The sequence below is a fragment of the Vespa velutina genome, chromosome 8 (genome assembly GCF_912470025.1).
Source record: "Vespa velutina chromosome 8, iVesVel2.1, whole genome shotgun sequence".
In the NCBI taxonomy this organism is placed as follows: Eukaryota; Metazoa; Arthropoda; class Insecta; order Hymenoptera; family Vespidae; genus Vespa; species Vespa velutina.
The window spans coordinates 5643892-5661260 of record NC_062195.1 but is presented as its reverse complement, the minus strand read 5'-3'; the positions used below and the strand labels follow the sequence as shown (position 1 = coordinate 5661260).

The following is a 17369-nucleotide window of genomic DNA, read 5'->3' as shown; positions in this document are numbered from 1 at the left end:
TTCAAACTTTACCAGAAAGTGATAAACTAAGCGCGCGAAGATATAAATGATTAAAAATAAAATAATATCGAGTGAATTATAATGCATAAACTGTTTTATATAAAACTAAAGAATCATCTATTGTTAATTTAATCATGTGATATTTAAATATTTATTTCAAATTTGGAAATATTTAAATAAAAATTTCCAAATAGATTTCTATTAGTTCATATTTTATTATTATATACATTTGCCAATAATTAATACTTTACTATAAATGTAAAATATACTTATAAAAAATTTACATTAGTTAATTTCCAAGCTCGTTTTCGAACCTAAATAATAAATCAAGGTACTATACTTTTGTTTTTATAAGTAATTAATTGTATATTTGTATCTTCTTACATAAATATACAAGTATTTATTAATACACATTATGTACTATGCATATATATATATATATACACACGCACATACGCACACACACACACACACACACACACACACACACACACACACACACACATGCACGCGCCGTATTTATCTATTTGTATTATCATTAATTTCTGACACCTGGTACTCTATACAAAAACTCTCCATCATCATCATAATAACAATCAGAAATTCTGTAAGTTTTGCCTTTTTGGTATATATTTTGTGGTATTTGTATTGGTCGTGAATATACTTCATGTTCTTTTATTTTTTTGTTCCATGCCTTCACATAAGTGTCTAACTTGGAATCTTTTTTGTCTGTAGGAACAAGTTGAGGTGGTTCACTTTTTTTTAAAGAAGTTAGTTTTTCTTCTTGGATTGATGTTGAAAAAATCAATTCTTTTTTTTCTTCTACTTCTTTTTCTTTTAATGTTTTTATATGTTCTGATTGTACAATATCATCATTAATATCAGAAAATGTATTGTCAAGTTTTTTAAACTGATTTTTATAAGCATTTAGTAATGTAATGCCTTCTTCTGGACATTTTGCATAAATTTTTTTAAGTTCCTTCTTTGCAAATTCATCGAAAGTAATTTTTTTTTTAGATGAGACTGAATTGTATCCAATTAATGCTATATTATCTTTATGCAATATTTTCTGTTTCATAGGATTTCCTTTGTCAAGCATATTTTTTGAAATAATATTATTATTAACAGTATTATTTAAAAGATTTGTATCTGTAATTGCTTCTGTATTATTTTGTAATATTTTATTATTGCATTGATCACTTCTATTCTGATCTAAATAACTTTGAACAATATTTGTAAAAAAAGTACTTTTTGGTTTTGGAAGTTCAGATTTTGGTGGTATTAACTTTTCTGCTAAGAGATGTCTGTTAGGTAAAACAATATTTCTATCTTTAAATTTTGCTAAATGTTCTCGCAAAACAGGACTCACAGATAATTTTCCTGTTTTAAATAGTTTCCAATTATTAATAACAGTAGCATCATATTGCAAAATTCGTTCTACTGATTTGTAAGACCAATTTGACTTTAAAATTTTTTTAATAGTATTTGGTAAAGCTGGAAAACTTTTACTTAACATTTCTACAGTCCATTCTTCTGGATTACTTTGATGCAGTTTCAATATTTGATCTTTTTCAACAGACGTAAGAAAGTTAGGATCCTTGTCTTTTTTAAAATATTTTGTTGCAACAATTTGATTCTTGAGTTTGATTCTATTTTTTATCACTTCCCTAAAAATTATATAGATATTACTATATGATACAAATGGATATATAATATTCGATCCTGGAGCAATTCTAAACGTATAATAATTCAATATAACTTAGAATATCTATGAGATAATTTACCGCTCATAATTTTTATGAAACTTATCAGCATTCATGAACTCTGCTTCAAATTCATCTAAATCATGAAAATCCAATTCTTCGAGGTTAACTTCTGATCTAGCAGCTTCTAATATCTTTAATTTACTTCGAATACCAACATTTTTTCTACTATATGCTCTATGAGATACATATGATACTATTCTGAATACATTCATTATAAAATATTTTTATTTAATTATATATTTTATTTTTAAATACATTTAACAATAATAGGATGTATACGATCTTCTCCGTTCTAACCTTTATCATACGAAAAATATGTAGAATATTTTGAATTCAGCCATTAAGGTTCTTCACTATTTCTTGTTCGAAGCGTATATGACTTCAGCGACAGGTACGTACAAAACATGAACTATGAGACAAGCGGACAACATTGCTTCACCATGTGTTTATCGTATCAGTGTATATGCTCGTTTAATCCCCTTCACGCGTATATAATAATATAACAATTTGATGATAAAATCATCAAAAAAAGATATATATAAGTACGTCATGCTGTGATCCGTGTTAAATACGATGTCTGTATGCATTTGTTTCACGATAAAAGAATAAAAGAATAATAAATATAATTAACACATACGACAATTAGTATATAAATTTGCAAATTTAAAGAAATTATCTTTGAACCTAACTATATCTTATTTATTTACCTGTAGAAGAATTATTGGCAATATAAAATATTAATACATAATCAGAATTAGATCAAAAAGATTTTGAAAATACATTGAAATATGCAACCATTTGTTTGGTAGTACTTGCATTATATGATTTACAGACTTCGCTAGTAATACCGATCTAATTTTCATTACGAGGAAGTTGCTGCATATGAATTGACGCTGTTGACTCTATTCTAAACTCCACGTTTCGCGATACTTTTCCATTTTGGGAGCTTCAAGCTTCTTAATTAACAGAAAAAGTATGAAACTCCGCTTACGGATAGCTTCATCGTCTGATACCATCAGTTTCAGACATAATGGATTATTAAGCACGACCATTCGTGCTTCCTGAATTTCTAGGCCCTAACTATGGGTCCCACTTGAGACTTAGAATTAATAAGAGTAAATAAAGAAAACGCTACGTGCGCAATTGCAATGAAATTCTGAAACAAAAAAATACGAACAAAATAAGTAGTAACACTGTATAAATTAATAAGAAACTGTATAAATTAATAAGAAATTGTATAAATTATTGAAAAAAATGTGTGATATAAAAATATATTTAAAATATTCATTGATACTTGCAGCAAAGACATTCATAGAGATCTTCGATGTATTGACATCAAAAGAACTGATCCAGTATTCGTTAAAATCAATAATAAATCCGAATATATCGATATTGCATATGGCCAACAATCCTGAGATGAAAATTTTTAAGTATTGGAATTTTAAATTGAAACTATTTCAAGTTCCTCGCGCATTTCCGTTTTTTTAATAATTAAATAAATATACTATTGTTTAAATATTAGTTTATTGTACTACATTTACATTGAAGATCGTTTAAATAATTGAAAAATTATCAAAGGTATTAATTTATAAATTTTCACGTTTAAAATGAGAGAGTTTCGATGTTCGCAGTACAAATGAAAACCAATTCGATAATCGTAAAAATTAAGAAAAAGTATGTTTATGATTATATTCTTTAATATAACAATTTTTGTGACATTGGACACAAATTTTTTTATTTTTGTCATAGAATCATCTGTCCAAAAAATGACCAAGTTACCGTAGATTCTCTGTGCAAGTATCGTAAAACGTATTTCTTTTGTTTGGAATGATTCAAAAAATCTAAGCAGCAGCTATTTACGTATTCAAACTAGCAAGTAATTGCTGCTTCACGAAATAAACATACCCCATTTAAGTGTATGTGGAAATCAGTAGTGGGGATAGGAGCTTCTTTTCTTTCGCCGCAAATTTCGAGGGGCGCCACAGTATAAAACTTTTTTACGCGAAAAATGTCGAAAATAGTATTTACGCCAACAATGAGAATAGGCGTAATTCTTTACCAATTTTAATGGACAAAATCTCATTAAAGACGAAGGTTTCATTTAGGATATATCTTCTTCGAATTTTGGAAAAAACTTTCTATTAGTGCATAAATTATTCTTGAAGAATACCATTTTTTAATACGATTTTTTTCAAAGAAAATAGTTTTTTCAAAAATTCAAAAAAAATGTCTTAGATTAAACCTTTGTTTTTAAAATAAGACTTTGTTCATTAAAATCGATTAAGAATTAAGTCTATATTTAATGTTTAATAGATGCATTTTTTTGAAACAATTTTCAATTGAGATAAAAAATAAATTTATTCTTCACAGTTTATTTAAAGCAAAAAAAAAGAAATAAAAGTAACAATGTTTTAGATTTAACGGAAGATCTAATCAAGTGAAAAGATTATTTAATAGATCAATGTAACATACAAGGTAATAAGGATGTGCACTATCTATGTACATATTTCATTATAAAATATGACAATTACATGATTTGATAGATATCTGATATAAGTATAAAAATACTCTATTGCTTTTTTTACATGATTTTTCGTGAGTATTACATGATCATATTTAAGGTACATGTAAATGAAAAGCAATTTTTACTTATAAATGTTACATTTAAAAACATTTAAAGGCAATTATAATATAAGTTTTTGAAAACACTACATTTATTTTTAAGCTTATCTGCCATAATCGAAAATAAAAATGATGTTTCAGATTTAAAAAATATTTGATTGTAGATTAGAAATATCTTAAAAATGATTCCCATCCTAAGAATGTTATAAAAATTTCAAATAGCACCTTAATTCATGGGCACAATATGATTATAAAATGCTCAATGTAATTTTTGCATTATATCAAGCTTGGTGATTTCAGGATAAAAACAAAAATATACTATGATGCAAACATTACTGTTAATCTCGTTTGTCTGCTAGAACTGCATCTACTGTAGCTTTTATTGCTGAAATCATATTATTTAATAAGTAAACAAATATGTTCAATATTAGTTTACTTCAAATAATTACCATTATCACGAGCATTTGATAGAAATTTGTCCACATGAGGATGATATTGCAAAAATTTTGGGCGTACAATACGTCGATAAATAATCAAAGAACCATTATATTCCATTGGAGCCATTAACCATATGTAGAAAATACACTATAAAAACAACGTAGAAAATTTTTACATCTTATTTAAAATAGATAGAATATATATAATTCCAAATTTTTTATACCTTTAATAACCAATAAAAAGGAAGCCAACATACGATAAATTCTGAAAAGAATTCAATGATAGTAAAGAGAGCGAATACAATCCAATAAGTAAGCCATTTTGAATCATCATCCTTCTTAGGACTTTCTAAAGCTTTCATTGAATAATATGCAGGATAAACAAAACCAATAATATTACACACTAGCTGTTGTCCAACTCCAATTAGTAAATATAATGAGAAAATAACTATAAATCCTAAAAAGTAAATTAAAACTATTTAGATAAAGATTTGATAATAATTTTATATATACATACATACATATATACATATACACATAAGATTAATTTATTATAGATACTTAACTATTTATATTTATATACCTTTCCTTAAATATAAATATGAATATAAAAATAAGTTGAGGTAATAATATAATATGTATATACATAGTATGATCAATCAATAAATACAGGCAACCCCTTTTTCAAATTATTTTTCATTATAGATTTATTTATTAAAATTTAATATTAAATATTATAAAATGAAAAAGAAAAACAAAATTATATGTTTATTTTAAATATTAATAAAAAAAGATAAACAAATCTTTTTCTTATAATTTTAAATTGATATATGAATTGTTTCTTTATTATATAAAATATATGAACATAAAATAATTTGTATAAAAAAGATCATTAAAAAGTTCATTAAAAAGATAATTAATGTAACATTATGTGCATACCAACAAATAGATATAGTCGATTGATTCCAGTTTTTTCTTCAGCAAATGCAAATAGCTTCACCCATGGTTTGTTTTCATCCTTCAACGTTTTTTCTATTGATTCTTTTATAACTTCTATCCTTGACATTTTTAATTTGATGAAAAATACAATTTTTTATTTTATCTAAACTGTTTTTTTATTTTATCTATAGGCTGTAAATTGACCGTTAACTCTAGTAGACAAACCTTACTAAACTGGTAAACTGTTCAAAACAGTGCTTCCAATCTCAATAAAAAAAATTTCCTATTAGTTATTTTGAAATTTTCTCATTTTACCTATTAGTCTCCAAAAATTTTGAAATATCAATTTTTTATTATTTCTATAAGATTTTCAGTCTGAAATATCAATTTGTTAAATAATCATTACATTTTTCAAATAAAAATTAAGATTAATAATTTATATTTACAGGGACGCTTTTTCTATATTTTATTTCAAGAAGATACAAAGTACAAAGATGGCGTTTCTTTGAAAGATAAACAGTAACGTAATTTTTGAATTGAAGCAGGTATGAGGATAAATGTCATTCATTTAAATGTATCTATCAGAATATAAAAACCAACACATCTAATTATAATATTATAAAAATGTTGATATTTTTATCGTTCAATTTTACAAAATATACGTATATATGTTTAACTTTATATTTATTAATAATTATAAGAGTACAAACTTTAATATAGAAATATTTAATGTTTATTTAAGGATTCTCTATATTTTTATAAAAATATATAGAAGCTTATATTATAAACAAATCATTTAAAAATTCATAAATTTCTTACGAACTTAAATTTATTTATATCTCCAATATTTATTATATTGTTGGGGGAATATTATTCATAAAAATAGATTGTTTATAAAATATAGACAAATGCAAAGGATCTTGTAATTTATTTTCAATAAAATGCCTTGTAAGATAAATTATTATAATCATTAGTCAAGAAACATGTATAGCATATAAACATTTTCCTCATGAAATATTTATACTAACATTTACTTTATATCTGTAAATTACTTTGCAATACGTTTACTTAATCTATAAGTATATTTTATCTGTAAGTATATTTTTTATGAAAATCTAGATTTTATTAAGTGCATATTGCACAAATTACATTATACTGAATGAATAATGTATTATTTTTTATTATCAGATATGTACAATTTAAGCAGTTTGTATGATCTTGTTTTGTGGTCCTTTTTGTGTTGAATTAATCTTGTCACCTAAAGAAAGGGCCATACCTTGACTTTTAGCCCTAATGCGAATATGACCTAACACTGGAGCATCTGTTTTATTTAATGGTTTTTCAATTGACAAATTAGCTAATGCATCTTCACCAAAAATAGATTTAGCATACATATTAGCAGCCATGAAACCGCATTGTCCAGAAAGAGCCTATTTATTAAAATATAATAATCGTTTTTATATAACATTTGATGATATAATAATACATAAAAATATATTTAGTACATAATACAAATACCTTTTCAGGAGTAAGACAACGCATATTTGTAGATTTTAATAAATGGGCTAAATATTCTCTTAAATCAGAAAGACTTGTATTTACAGAGACTTTATTTTCCCATTCAAATTCGGCCCACATTTGTCGGAATTCAGCATCAGTACATGTTGCTGGTACTATATAATCCATTATATCAATATGAATATCGTTCAGAACAACAACACTTCTATCAGATCCAGCACCAGATACATCATAAACTATATAAACATTAATATAAAATATTATACTATAATTAAAATGAATTACATGGCGATAAAAAACAACAAAATGCTTAGTCATTTCTACAATTGCTTAGTTAGAGTGTATTAGATTATAAAGCTTACCTATATTACCAAATATAATTCCATTTTCAGTAGATGCCACTTTTACATTAGCTTTGATACTTGCAAAATCTCTTGGAGCTAATACAATAGGCTGCGGACGTTCAACCAATTTTAAGTCTCCCATTGTTGCTAATTCTAAAGTACAATTTTGTAAGGTATCTTCCGTTTGATTAACGATTAATACATCAAGCACAATATCATATTGATTAACGTGGACAAGTGCTTCCGCATATACTGGATCTGAAAATCCTGTAAGCTGTGTAACTTTACTTAAAGCACTTGGAGATGGTGTATCTCCTGTTGCTCCAGGTCTTCCAGCAACGGCTACAGTAAGACTTTGCTCGAAAACATCGCCAGCACCACCAGTCAAGTCAGAGCCACGATTAAGTTGTAAAAATTGTATAGCATCATCAACTTGTACAATATTTCCTGGTTTTTCTTTTGCCTGAATATTAGAAATCATTTTAAAAAACTAATGTTGTTAATATGTTAGATAGGATATTAACTTGATGTTAAATATATAACCTTTTGATTTTGAGAATCCTCTTCTGCTTTAGCTGCTAACATTCTACCTAAAGCTTCACGGCATCCATTTGTAAATACTTTTTGTAATAATGGAGTTGGACAGGCAAGAGATCTTAAACATAAAGAGATTCTTTCTGCGTCATCATGTGTCATTGCTTTGGTAGGAAGTCCGGATCTACCCAGTTGTAAAACACTAGACATAACAAGCATTGCTTCTGCTTGTAGTTTATTACTTTTATGAGGGTTGTTTTCGAGACTTTTATATCGCAATGCTAATTTGGCTATAGTTGTAGCTAAAGATGCACCAATAAAAAAATCACCATCCATCATATACTGTACTAGAGGTGGACGTTTTTCTTCTTTCCTTCCTATTTATAAAGTTATGCATTTTTTATGTATATTTATTTTAATACTTTAATAATAATAATATTTGTATTCTGCACAAAGTATGAATTGATTACAATACCTTCTGCTGTGGTGCTAAATGCACTTTGAGTTGCATATGTTCCATCTGATGTAACTAACTGTGCAGGAACTGTTTGCTCACTGTCATCTTCATTTGATTTTTCCCCAGCTTGTCTTTTATTTTCTGCTTCAAGTAGTGGTAATTCTCCTAAAGCAGCGCGTATACGATTCATTACTGCTTCTATATCTTCTTTTGATATTGCATATTCACCAAGTATCCACAAAGCAGCTCTATGAACTTTGACTGATCGAATATGTGGGAAAACCTAAATTGCAAACATAATAAGTTTGATTAGAATATACATTATTTATTAGGTGATTTAATTCTATGCTATTTTACCTCCAAAAGCTTCTCAACGATAAGTGGTCTAAGATTTTCAAATCTTTGAATAGCTTCACGGACAAAAACTAGAACATCAGTAGCAGCAGCTTCATTGTTTTCTGACAAGAAGTCTGTTAGCACTGGTATGACTGTTGCTGCAACATCTGAGAATTTAATTGAACAAGCATGTAAAGTCCTTACAAGTAATTGTCGATATCTTCCAGCATCTTCATGTTCACCACCAGCAGTTCTAAGAACTTCTTTTTTTAAAAGTTGAACCATTTCCTCAACTGTACGATTAGTTACTAAATCCATTGCTAAAGCTAATGTTTTTGTTCTTACTTCTAATGCAGGTGAACCTATAATATAAAATATTAATAAAATAATATTATTTAATTAATATTTTAAAAATATTAGAGAAAATATACCTAAAACTCTAAGCACATCCATAACAAGATCTTGAAGAACTCTTTCATAGATAGGGCTATCTTTCATGGCAATTAGACGATCAAGTACAATAAGCTTCACATTGTTGTCACTTTCTTTAACAACTAATTCAATGTAACAAGATGCTGCTGCTTTAATTGCTGTTGGTACATTAGAGAGAGTTATTAAAGTACCAGCTGCTTCATAACGTACAGCTGCACTAGGTGAATTTAATAAACTGTAAATACATCTAATAAAGCGTGCCCTTTCGGTTGGATTTGCTAAACAAACCTAAAATTGATATATTTAAATTATTAAGTTGTTGAATAATAATAAATTCTACCAATAATACATACCTTATAAATCAATTCCACAATAACTAATTGTAAAATATCTCCAAAACTAGGCACTTGGTCTAAACATGCAGCTAAATAAGCTAAAGCTTTATTTTGATCTGCATGTAATAACATCAAAAATGCATTTCTTCTACACGACATATCTTGTTCTCCTTCTAAATATTTTGCTATTAAATCTGGTGCATCTGGTATTAGAAATTCAAAATTCCTGTATATAGTAAAAATTGCTAACACTGCATTACGTCTTACATAAGAATGTCTATGTTCTAAACAAGCTGTTATCGATGGCATAAGAGGTTCTAAAAGCTCTGGTTCTTTCAATTTACATAAAAATCTGAAAATGATAAATATTTAAAAATTTTCTTTATGTTATTTATATTCTAGATATTATCTCTCTTTATTATTAAAAATACATATCAATACCTTAAAGTTGATCCTCTTACAAATTCATTTGGATGTTGCAAGTCTTTTCTATAAGCATCACATACCAAAATCATTTCTTGAAGTAGTTTCCCATCGGGAGAAGTTTTTGGAACGATTTCCCAAAATATTAGAAGAAGTTTTTTAATTGTATGATCTTGCAATGGTAAAACAAATCTAATGATTGTCATAAGTAAACCTGGTAAACGTTCGCCACTTAAAATCATATAAATAGTTTTCTTAAGTGCTTCAATTTTTGTATGAACATCGCCTTTTTCAAGATCTTGTTTCAATTGCAGCTCATTCAAAGGTTCTGTATCCGTCGGTATGTTAATTAAGGTATAACAAGGTTGTTCTACCAAAGTACTCATTTTGTTTTTATTGTTCAATCCACTGTGCTGCAAAGTATTTGACTGTATTGAAATATTGAAACATTATAGTAGCAACAGAAATTTTATTAGAGAAAATCATGATACATAAAAAATAAGGTTAATTCTTTTTATTAAAGTATATACAGCTTTATTCAACATATCAATATACCTGAATTATATTATACATACCTAAATCAGAAAAGATCTTGTAAAAAACACCGTTGATAATATGTATTAAAGATATTTATCATTTATAAGCACTAGATTTTACAAGAACATTTCTAAGTAGAAGAGGAAACGGCATACGTGTCAACTTCTGATGCTACTGAAAAAAGAGATGGCGCTAATAATAGTAGATCTTTAATGTGTTTATCTACCTTGTGCATCTAATGTTAATACTAATGCGTATTAATATTAAACAATTATACTTAAAATATTATCGGTAGTATTACTAATTCGTTATTTGATGTAAATATTAAATTATACTTAATTTATATATGTATATATGTACGTATATAGGATGTGTAAAAATGTGCGGCAAAACTTTAAGGGTATGTATTACTGATCAAAACAGATAAAAAAAAAGATCATGAATTCAAAACATAATTTTTTGAATCTTTGTGTGTGTGTGTGTGTGTGTGTGTGTATGTATAAAAGAAGGATATTCTACTATATAAAGTAATAGAATAGCTATAATATGTCAATATAATTAATTTAAAACGATGTATCTATGTGTGGATAGATATTATTGAATCTGTATTGCTATATAATATTATTTCATAATAAATGTAAATAAAAATATTTATGATGTAGGACCAGAAATTATTCTATATAAATTAAATAAATATGAAAATTGTTGTTCGTTAATAATACACAAAAAGAAAGAAAATTCGATAAAATTTATATAGAAAAATAAAAAAATCTTATAAATAATAATCTGTAATTTTTATGAAATTATAATCAAAATAATAATACAAAATAACAACGAAAACGAAATAAAGTGTGTATACAAACAGCATATACAAAAAATTAATATTTAATAATTTTTTCTTATATATAATATATTATCTTTATTTAAAAGGGTTAATTTTACTACTACTTATACAAGGTCCCATGGTGTAATGGTTAGCACTCTGGACTCTGAATCCAGCGATCCGAGTTCAAATCTCGGTGGGACCTACCCTTTTTTGTTTTTTTATTTAATTTTCATTTATAAGTCAGTACAAATGTTATACATATATAATAAAATAGTAATAGTTATAATCTTTACAATAAAAATATAAATTTACTTATAAATGTTTTTAGCAATAAAGTTTTATTATTATTATTATTTAAGTTTTATTATTTATCATATAATCATAGTCTAAAAACTTTATTTCATTTCTTAATTAAATTAAACGTTGACTTTACCATTATCTTTTTGCGTCATGTTTTTTCTACCACGTCATTATCAGTATTCCTCTTTTACACTTTATCCACTTCACGTAATAATTCCTTATTTTTTCAATTACAAGTCTATTAATTTAAATTGTAATGGAGATGCGATTGTATTGATTAAACGATTGTGTAATTTTAAAGGTGAATGATGCCATTCGATACGGAAATTTTGTAGTAACTAAATAAATCATTAAAATATAAAATTTCACAATATATATATGTTAAGTAATTAATATATGCATATATTATGTATTATAATTAAATAATCAACAAACCTTTAACACTAAAATTTCAATTTCAAACTCAGCAAATCGTCTACCAATACATGTACGAGCTCCAAAACCAAATGGCATGTAAGAAAACGGATGAGCGTTTTTTGCTGATGGAAATTCTGTTTCTCCTCGTATCCATCTTTCTGGTATAAATTCATCTGGATTTTTGAATTCTTTAGGATCTCGTGCCAATAATGAATGTCCTAATATAATATCACACTAAAAGAAAAAAAAATATTTGTATTTATATACGTGCGTTATATATGTGTATGTATGTATGTATGTATGTATGTATGTATATATGTATGTATGTATGTATGTATGTATGTATATATGTATATATTTAACACACATACATAGACACACAAATGCATTTTGGACGTTCATAAATCTCTCTCTCTCTCTCTCTCTCTCTGTCTCTATCTATCTATCTATCTATCTATCTATCTATCTTTAGATCTCTTTTTATTTTTCACCCTTTCTCTCTTTCTCTCTAAAATTCAATGGTCAAATGTCTTACATCTTTCGGTATATTATATCCACCTATAACAATATCATCTCGTATGGTTCTAAGAGTACCTATGGCGATCGGTGATAGTCTAAGAGATTCTTTAAGACATGCTTTTAAATATGAAATCTTTTTCATAGTTTCTACCGTAATTGGTGATTCTTTATCAGGTAATGCTAACTTGATTTCTTTGTGCAATTTTTCTTGAGCTCGTGGATTCATTGCTAAATGATACAACAACATTCCGCATGTATTACTTGTCTGAAAAATAGATTAGATTATTTTATATGATTATATATATTATACTTATTTTATATGATTATATAATAAACGGATTTATTATTATCTACCGTATCAACACCAGCAGTTAACATATCTAATGCCATTACATAAGCAGTTTGTTCATCAATAAACAAAAGTTTATCTAATACGCTTCGTTCACGCGTATTGGATGTCGTTTCATTATGTAATTTTTCTTTCGCCTGAGTAATATATTTAATTGCTATTCTGTGAATAAAAACATATCGACTTAATTTGATAGGTAATAAAGAAGTATATTATTTTACGAAATATATTATATACTATAATACGAAAGGTAATACAAAAATATATTATTTTACCTAATATTATATCTACATATAAATATAAATGATATTACCCATTAAGAATATCTAGAACATTGAAAAACTTTTTTAAAGTACGCGTGTTATATATTCTCCACAAGGACGGCATTAGCTCTAAACGAAACATAAGATTGAACATGTCATGTATGCTATCGATCATTTTCTGAGGTTCCGAATCTTCAGCTATATTAGATTTTAAACAGCCCAATCGATGATTTAACGCGATTGCACATATTGCTAAAATGAAAATATTAACAATGTGTTAATAACTTTAAAAAATTTTCTTACGCTTTTCTCTTTTTTAAACCAATTTATAATAATATTTGTAGATATAATAAAATATTTACATTCTAATGCCCATTTATTCATTTCGTTATTAAACGAAGTGGGTAGTTCCAACGTAATAGGATTTCTTAATTCTTCTCGTATCTTTTGTATAAATTCTATAGCAATTTCAGTCATTTGTCCAATATGTGGATTAATAACACGTGGCTGCATCATGTGTTGATTAACTTTTGTCCGAAAATCATACCAATCTTTACCTTGACTAAATTAACATTATTTTTCAGATAAAGTATACCTTTTTATTTTCTTAATTAATATTTTATTTTCTTATAATAAATAAATCAAGTTCATGCTGACCTCGTTGTTAAACCATATTTTCCTTTATAAATCCATTCTCTATTTATGCGATAATAATGCAACGATTCCATGGCGATCCTTTGCGGCCATGGACCTTCTGTACGATATACCTTTTCAATTAATGTCGAAGAAAATATAAAAATGGTCTTACGCTTATTTGGTAAACCATCTATCTTAACTATATCTCCATATTGATCACGAAGCATTTTTAATTGTGTTACAAACGACTTATTTCCAAATTCGCCTATATTAGAAGTATTATATTATAGAATAATTAGCGATTGAAAAGTTTTCTTTCTTTTTTTTTGTAAATAATAAATATCTGCATATATATGTATATTTAAATATGTCATACCGATAAAAGGTATAAATCTAAAAGTATTGCCTATTAACCATATCGGTTTTGGTCCAGGTATATCGTCATAAGAGCGAACAGTTGTTACATTATCGTTTGTTTCGATCGAATATGGCACAGTTTTTATACAACGTTTCAATAATCCATTAATGACGGACATTTTGTTGTAATTATAAAAATTTAATCTCATACTCATTGTATACATATAAATCTATATATTAAATCTATATATTAAAAAAATATAATTATTTCAAATATGATATTATAAGATAAACCAATAGGTGATTAATATTAAGATAAGCTACAAGTATTTTTACAGTAGGAATATGAGTATATATATATATACTATATTGTATCAATATTTAAGTTCCTAACTATAGATTTTCTCTTACATATATATATATATATAAGAGAAAATTAAACGATTAGATAGACTGGATGGTAAGAGTAATAAGACGGAAGAGGAAAAGATCGAGACAAAAATTTGAATTATACTTCGCACATATAAAAATGTTATTAATATTTATACATAATGATAATTAGTATTACATATAGTGCTACGTGATGTCTCAAAACTGATAATTATATTGAATTATTTAATATCATACCTGTATTGAAATAAATAAATGTTAGACGTATAACGAAAATTAATTTTTCACTTCATAGAACGTAAAAGAAAACGTAATGTCATTTAAACTTCAAGTATTTTCACTTCTCACGTTTCCATACTGTATTATCTCTTGAAAGACTAGCGAGATACTGCACTTGAGAATGGAAATAAATAAATTCCTCGTACAGAATAAAGAACAGCGTTTATGACTAAGATATATCTATCAAACGTTTCATTTAGTCATTGCGATTTAACTCGAACAGTATACTTATAAGGACATAAAACGTTTTTCGCTTATAAACTTTACTACATGCCATAATAGATGTGTCCTTCATAGTCACTGTTAGTCGATCATTTAAGCCAGTGTTTCTCAACCTTTTATAATTCACGTACCTTCTGGAAATGTGTATGTAACTGGTATATAAATAGATAAAACTATAGTTATATGTATATAATATAACAATGGAAATAAAATAAAATATGTTTTATTATTAAAAAAAAAAAAAATATATATATATATATGTATATATGTACAAATTAAATTGTGTATTTATAAACTACATATATCGATAAACAAATTATTTATGTAATGCAATTAGAAATGATATTAAGTTAAAGTGATTAATATGAAAGTATAGTTAAGATGAATGATTTACTAAATATGTATAAGATAGTTTTTATTTTTTTTTTCTACATTAAATCGGAAAGATACATTGTACAGAAAGTCCATGGTCACAAAGAGTTGCGAATGTAATCGTTGTATTATTAAACAAAAAAATTTACCTACGCTCTAGAAATATTCTTGAGAGAAATTTCTTATTTGCATTTATACATAGACGTAATATTACACAAAATAATATGTTTCTATTTTATTTATAAATTTTATTTGTACTTATAGAATAGTAATTAAGTATTCTATTTAAATTAAATTAAATTAAATTAAATTTAAAATTTTATCTTTTATATAAGTAATATATACATGTATATACATATTATTTTTTCTTTCCTTATTTCTTTTTTATTAATTTCACGTAGTAAGATCGCAAACTCAGGAAGGAATAATTAATAAATAAAATTATTTTATTAACATTTAAACAACGTACGAGATATATGAACTATATAAGTAGCTACCATATAAACACTATAACATTCTTAGGAACATTACAAAGATAATATGTATATATTATCTTATACTATCGATTAATACATATACTATAGATTTAAAATTGACCGTGTTTAATATACACCGGTTTAGATTTTTATACGGGAGGCTATATATGGGTCTTCAGATGCAGCAACCTCTATATAGCGAGACCTGATTCCGATAATACTTGCGATATATCGAAATCTTATGGTATAAATAATGTGACTGGTTGCGTCTGGGTTGCATCTGTGTTGCGTCTGGGTTGCGTTATTTCAAGAATATCTTTTGAATCTAATTTCAACTCGAATATATCGAACATAAATATACTAATCATTACATTTTACATTGCTAATCATACTTCAATAGATAAATAGATTGGATATGGTACAGTTCTAAAATAATTTCTTAGAAAACTTTTCTATCACACTTATTTCATTATCATTCTCATTTATTCTTATTTACTTCTCTATTAATTATTATTTATAAGTTTCGGATAGTACCTTTGGGAGTAGAGTTGGATCCATGGTTGTGGGCCCCTTGATCATGCTGCTTTCTCAACATCCTGTAATCTTTGAGAAGGAGGGTCCTTAAGTTTTAGCCCTTAGGATGGGATGTTATGATTTTGTTTGGGTGAAACGATCTTCGGGATGTATACCCCTTGTTCTCAGTTTTATCTATTTCACGCGGGCGCACGTTTCTTTACTTCTTTATTTCTTTTTTCTCTCCTGTTTTTATTCTCTTTTTCTGTTCCAGGCTGGATCATTGAGGGATGGTTCGTCGGTAGGGTGGATGATCCACGAGGTTTCGGTACATCGGTGTAAGTCCAATTTATCGTCTAGAGAATCGGATCGTCATCGTGGAATTAAATTTTTCCACGAAAAATTATGGAATCTCTCCGCGTTATATGCAGAGAGGATATATCTTTTTTCTTCCGTACGCATAAGGAAAATATGCTCGCGCGTCGGCAAGCACAGGCAAGTGTATTCGCGGGCGCGAGATCTACCGAGTGTTTTAATATTTGAAATATCGAAAGCACGATCGGTCGTGTGCATGTCTGATGCTGACGGCATAAAATGATGGAGCTATCTGTAAGCAGGGTCTTATCCCTAAAGAAAAAAAAATGCTAATTAATTGCACATTAATTAAATGATTTATATATATATATATATATATATATATATATATATATATATATATATATAAAATACAAAATATAAATACATATAAAAGTTTCTATATAATAATTTCA

At 26.6% G+C, this 17369-nt stretch overlaps 4 protein-coding genes and 1 non-coding gene across 11 annotated transcripts; 1 reads left to right on the top strand and 4 right to left on the bottom strand.

Annotated features, from left to right (window-relative positions):
- Nucleotides 1-183: 183 nt before the first annotated feature.
- On the bottom strand, nt 184-4029 carry LOC124950882. Of its 3 annotated transcripts, none has more exons than XM_047498315.1 (3): nt 3546-4029; nt 1785-2922; nt 184-1667 (listed from the first exon to the last, which is right to left on the bottom strand). In XM_047498315.1, the coding sequence occupies exons 2-3, from the start codon at nt 1976-1978 to the stop codon at nt 539-541; spliced, it is 1323 nt and encodes a 440-aa protein (XP_047354271.1). In that variant the 5' UTR covers nt 1979-2922; nt 3546-4029; the 3' UTR covers nt 184-538. The 3 variants fall into 3 exon arrangements, with proteins under 3 accessions (XP_047354271.1, XP_047354270.1, XP_047354269.1); XM_047498314.1 differs by having other exon boundaries at nt 3672-4029; XM_047498313.1 differs by having other exon boundaries at nt 1785-4029.
- A 170-nt stretch (nt 4030-4199) lies between these two features.
- Nucleotides 4200-6017, bottom strand: LOC124950883 (receptor expression-enhancing protein 5-like). Its single transcript, XM_047498316.1, has 4 exons — nt 5765-6017; nt 5050-5282; nt 4838-4973; nt 4200-4773 (listed from the first exon to the last, which is right to left on the bottom strand). The coding sequence occupies exons 1-4, from the start codon at nt 5889-5891 to the stop codon at nt 4727-4729; spliced, it is 543 nt and encodes a 180-aa protein (XP_047354272.1). The 5' UTR covers nt 5892-6017; the 3' UTR covers nt 4200-4726.
- A 656-nt stretch (nt 6018-6673) lies between these two features.
- On the bottom strand, nt 6674-10850 carry LOC124950925 (coatomer subunit beta). Its single transcript, XM_047498421.1, has 10 exons — nt 10719-10850; nt 10162-10571; nt 9739-10072; nt 9385-9673; nt 8975-9315; nt 8636-8900; nt 8170-8537; nt 7645-8089; nt 7283-7518; nt 6674-7194 (listed from the first exon to the last, which is right to left on the bottom strand). The coding sequence occupies exons 2-10, from the start codon at nt 10527-10529 to the stop codon at nt 6964-6966; spliced, it is 2877 nt and encodes a 958-aa protein (XP_047354377.1). The 5' UTR covers nt 10530-10571; nt 10719-10850; the 3' UTR covers nt 6674-6963.
- LOC124950926 (cytochrome P450 CYP12A2) lies at nt 10719-17185 on the bottom strand. Of its 5 annotated transcripts, XR_007101485.1 has the most exons (11): nt 16621-17183; nt 14975-15372; nt 14367-14590; nt 14012-14255; nt 13717-13916; nt 13405-13606; nt 13097-13253; nt 12759-13007; nt 12242-12457; nt 11940-12144; nt 10719-10851 (listed from the first exon to the last, which is right to left on the bottom strand). XR_007101485.1 is itself a non-coding variant. In XM_047498424.1 (10 exons), the coding sequence occupies exons 3-10, from the start codon at nt 14569-14571 to the stop codon at nt 12037-12039; spliced, it is 1434 nt and encodes a 477-aa protein (XP_047354380.1). In that variant the 5' UTR covers nt 14572-14590; nt 14975-15372; nt 16621-17185; the 3' UTR covers nt 11512-12036. The 5 variants fall into 5 exon arrangements, 4 of the variants coding, with proteins under 4 accessions (XP_047354380.1, XP_047354382.1, XP_047354381.1 ...); XM_047498424.1 differs by lacking the exon at nt 10719-10851 and having other exon boundaries at nt 11512-12144; nt 14012-14108; nt 16621-17185; XM_047498422.1 differs by lacking the exon at nt 10719-10851 and having other exon boundaries at nt 11514-12144.
- On the top strand, nt 11637-11708 carry Trnaq-cug. Its single transcript has one exon. It is a non-coding gene; the product is annotated as a tRNA-Gln (tRNA).
- Nucleotides 17186-17369: the final 184 nt, after the last annotated feature.

What these genes read in the sequence shown, in the direction of transcription:
- LOC124950882 (XM_047498313.1), bottom strand. Translation starts at nt 1,978, where the DNA reads ATGAATGTATTCAGAATAGTATCATATGTATCTCATAGAGCATATAGT. An exon ending in TTTCATAAAAATTATGAGCG is followed by an intron (nt 1,668 to 1,784) that starts GTAAATTATCTC and finishes TATAATTTTTAG; the next exon opens with GGAAGTGATAAAAAATAGAA.
- LOC124950883 (XM_047498316.1), bottom strand. Translation starts at nt 5,891, where the DNA reads ATGTCAAGGATAGAAGTTATAAAAGAATCAATAGAAAAAACGTTGAAG. An exon ending in CTTTTTATTGGTTATTAAAG is followed by an intron (nt 4,974 to 5,049) that starts GTATAAAAAATT and finishes TTGTTTTTATAG; the next exon opens with TGTATTTTCTACATATGGTT. An exon ending in ATCAAATGCTCGTGATAATG is followed by an intron (nt 4,774 to 4,837) that starts GTAATTATTTGA and finishes ATATGATTTCAG; the next exon opens with CAATAAAAGCTACAGTAGAT.
- LOC124950925 (XM_047498421.1), bottom strand. Translation starts at nt 10,529, where the DNA reads ATGAGTACTTTGGTAGAACAACCTTGTTATACCTTAATTAACATACCG. An exon ending in GTAAGAGGATCAACTTTAAG is followed by an intron (nt 10,073 to 10,161) that starts GTATTGATATGT and finishes TATCATTTTCAG; the next exon opens with ATTTTTATGTAAATTGAAAG. An exon ending in GTTGTCTTACTCCTGAAAAG is followed by an intron (nt 7,195 to 7,282) that starts GTATTTGTATTA and finishes TTTAATAAATAG; the next exon opens with GCTCTTTCTGGACAATGCGG.
- LOC124950926 (XM_047498422.1), bottom strand. Translation starts at nt 14,571, where the DNA reads ATGTATACAATGAGTATGAGATTAAATTTTTATAATTACAACAAAATG. An exon ending in GAATAAATGGGCATTAGAAT is followed by an intron (nt 13,607 to 13,716) that starts GTAAATATTTTA and finishes TTTTCATTTTAG; the next exon opens with CAATATGTGCAATCGCGTTA. An exon ending in TAACTGCTGGTGTTGATACG is followed by an intron (nt 13,008 to 13,096) that starts GTAGATAATAAT and finishes TCTATTTTTCAG; the next exon opens with ACAAGTAATACATGCGGAAT.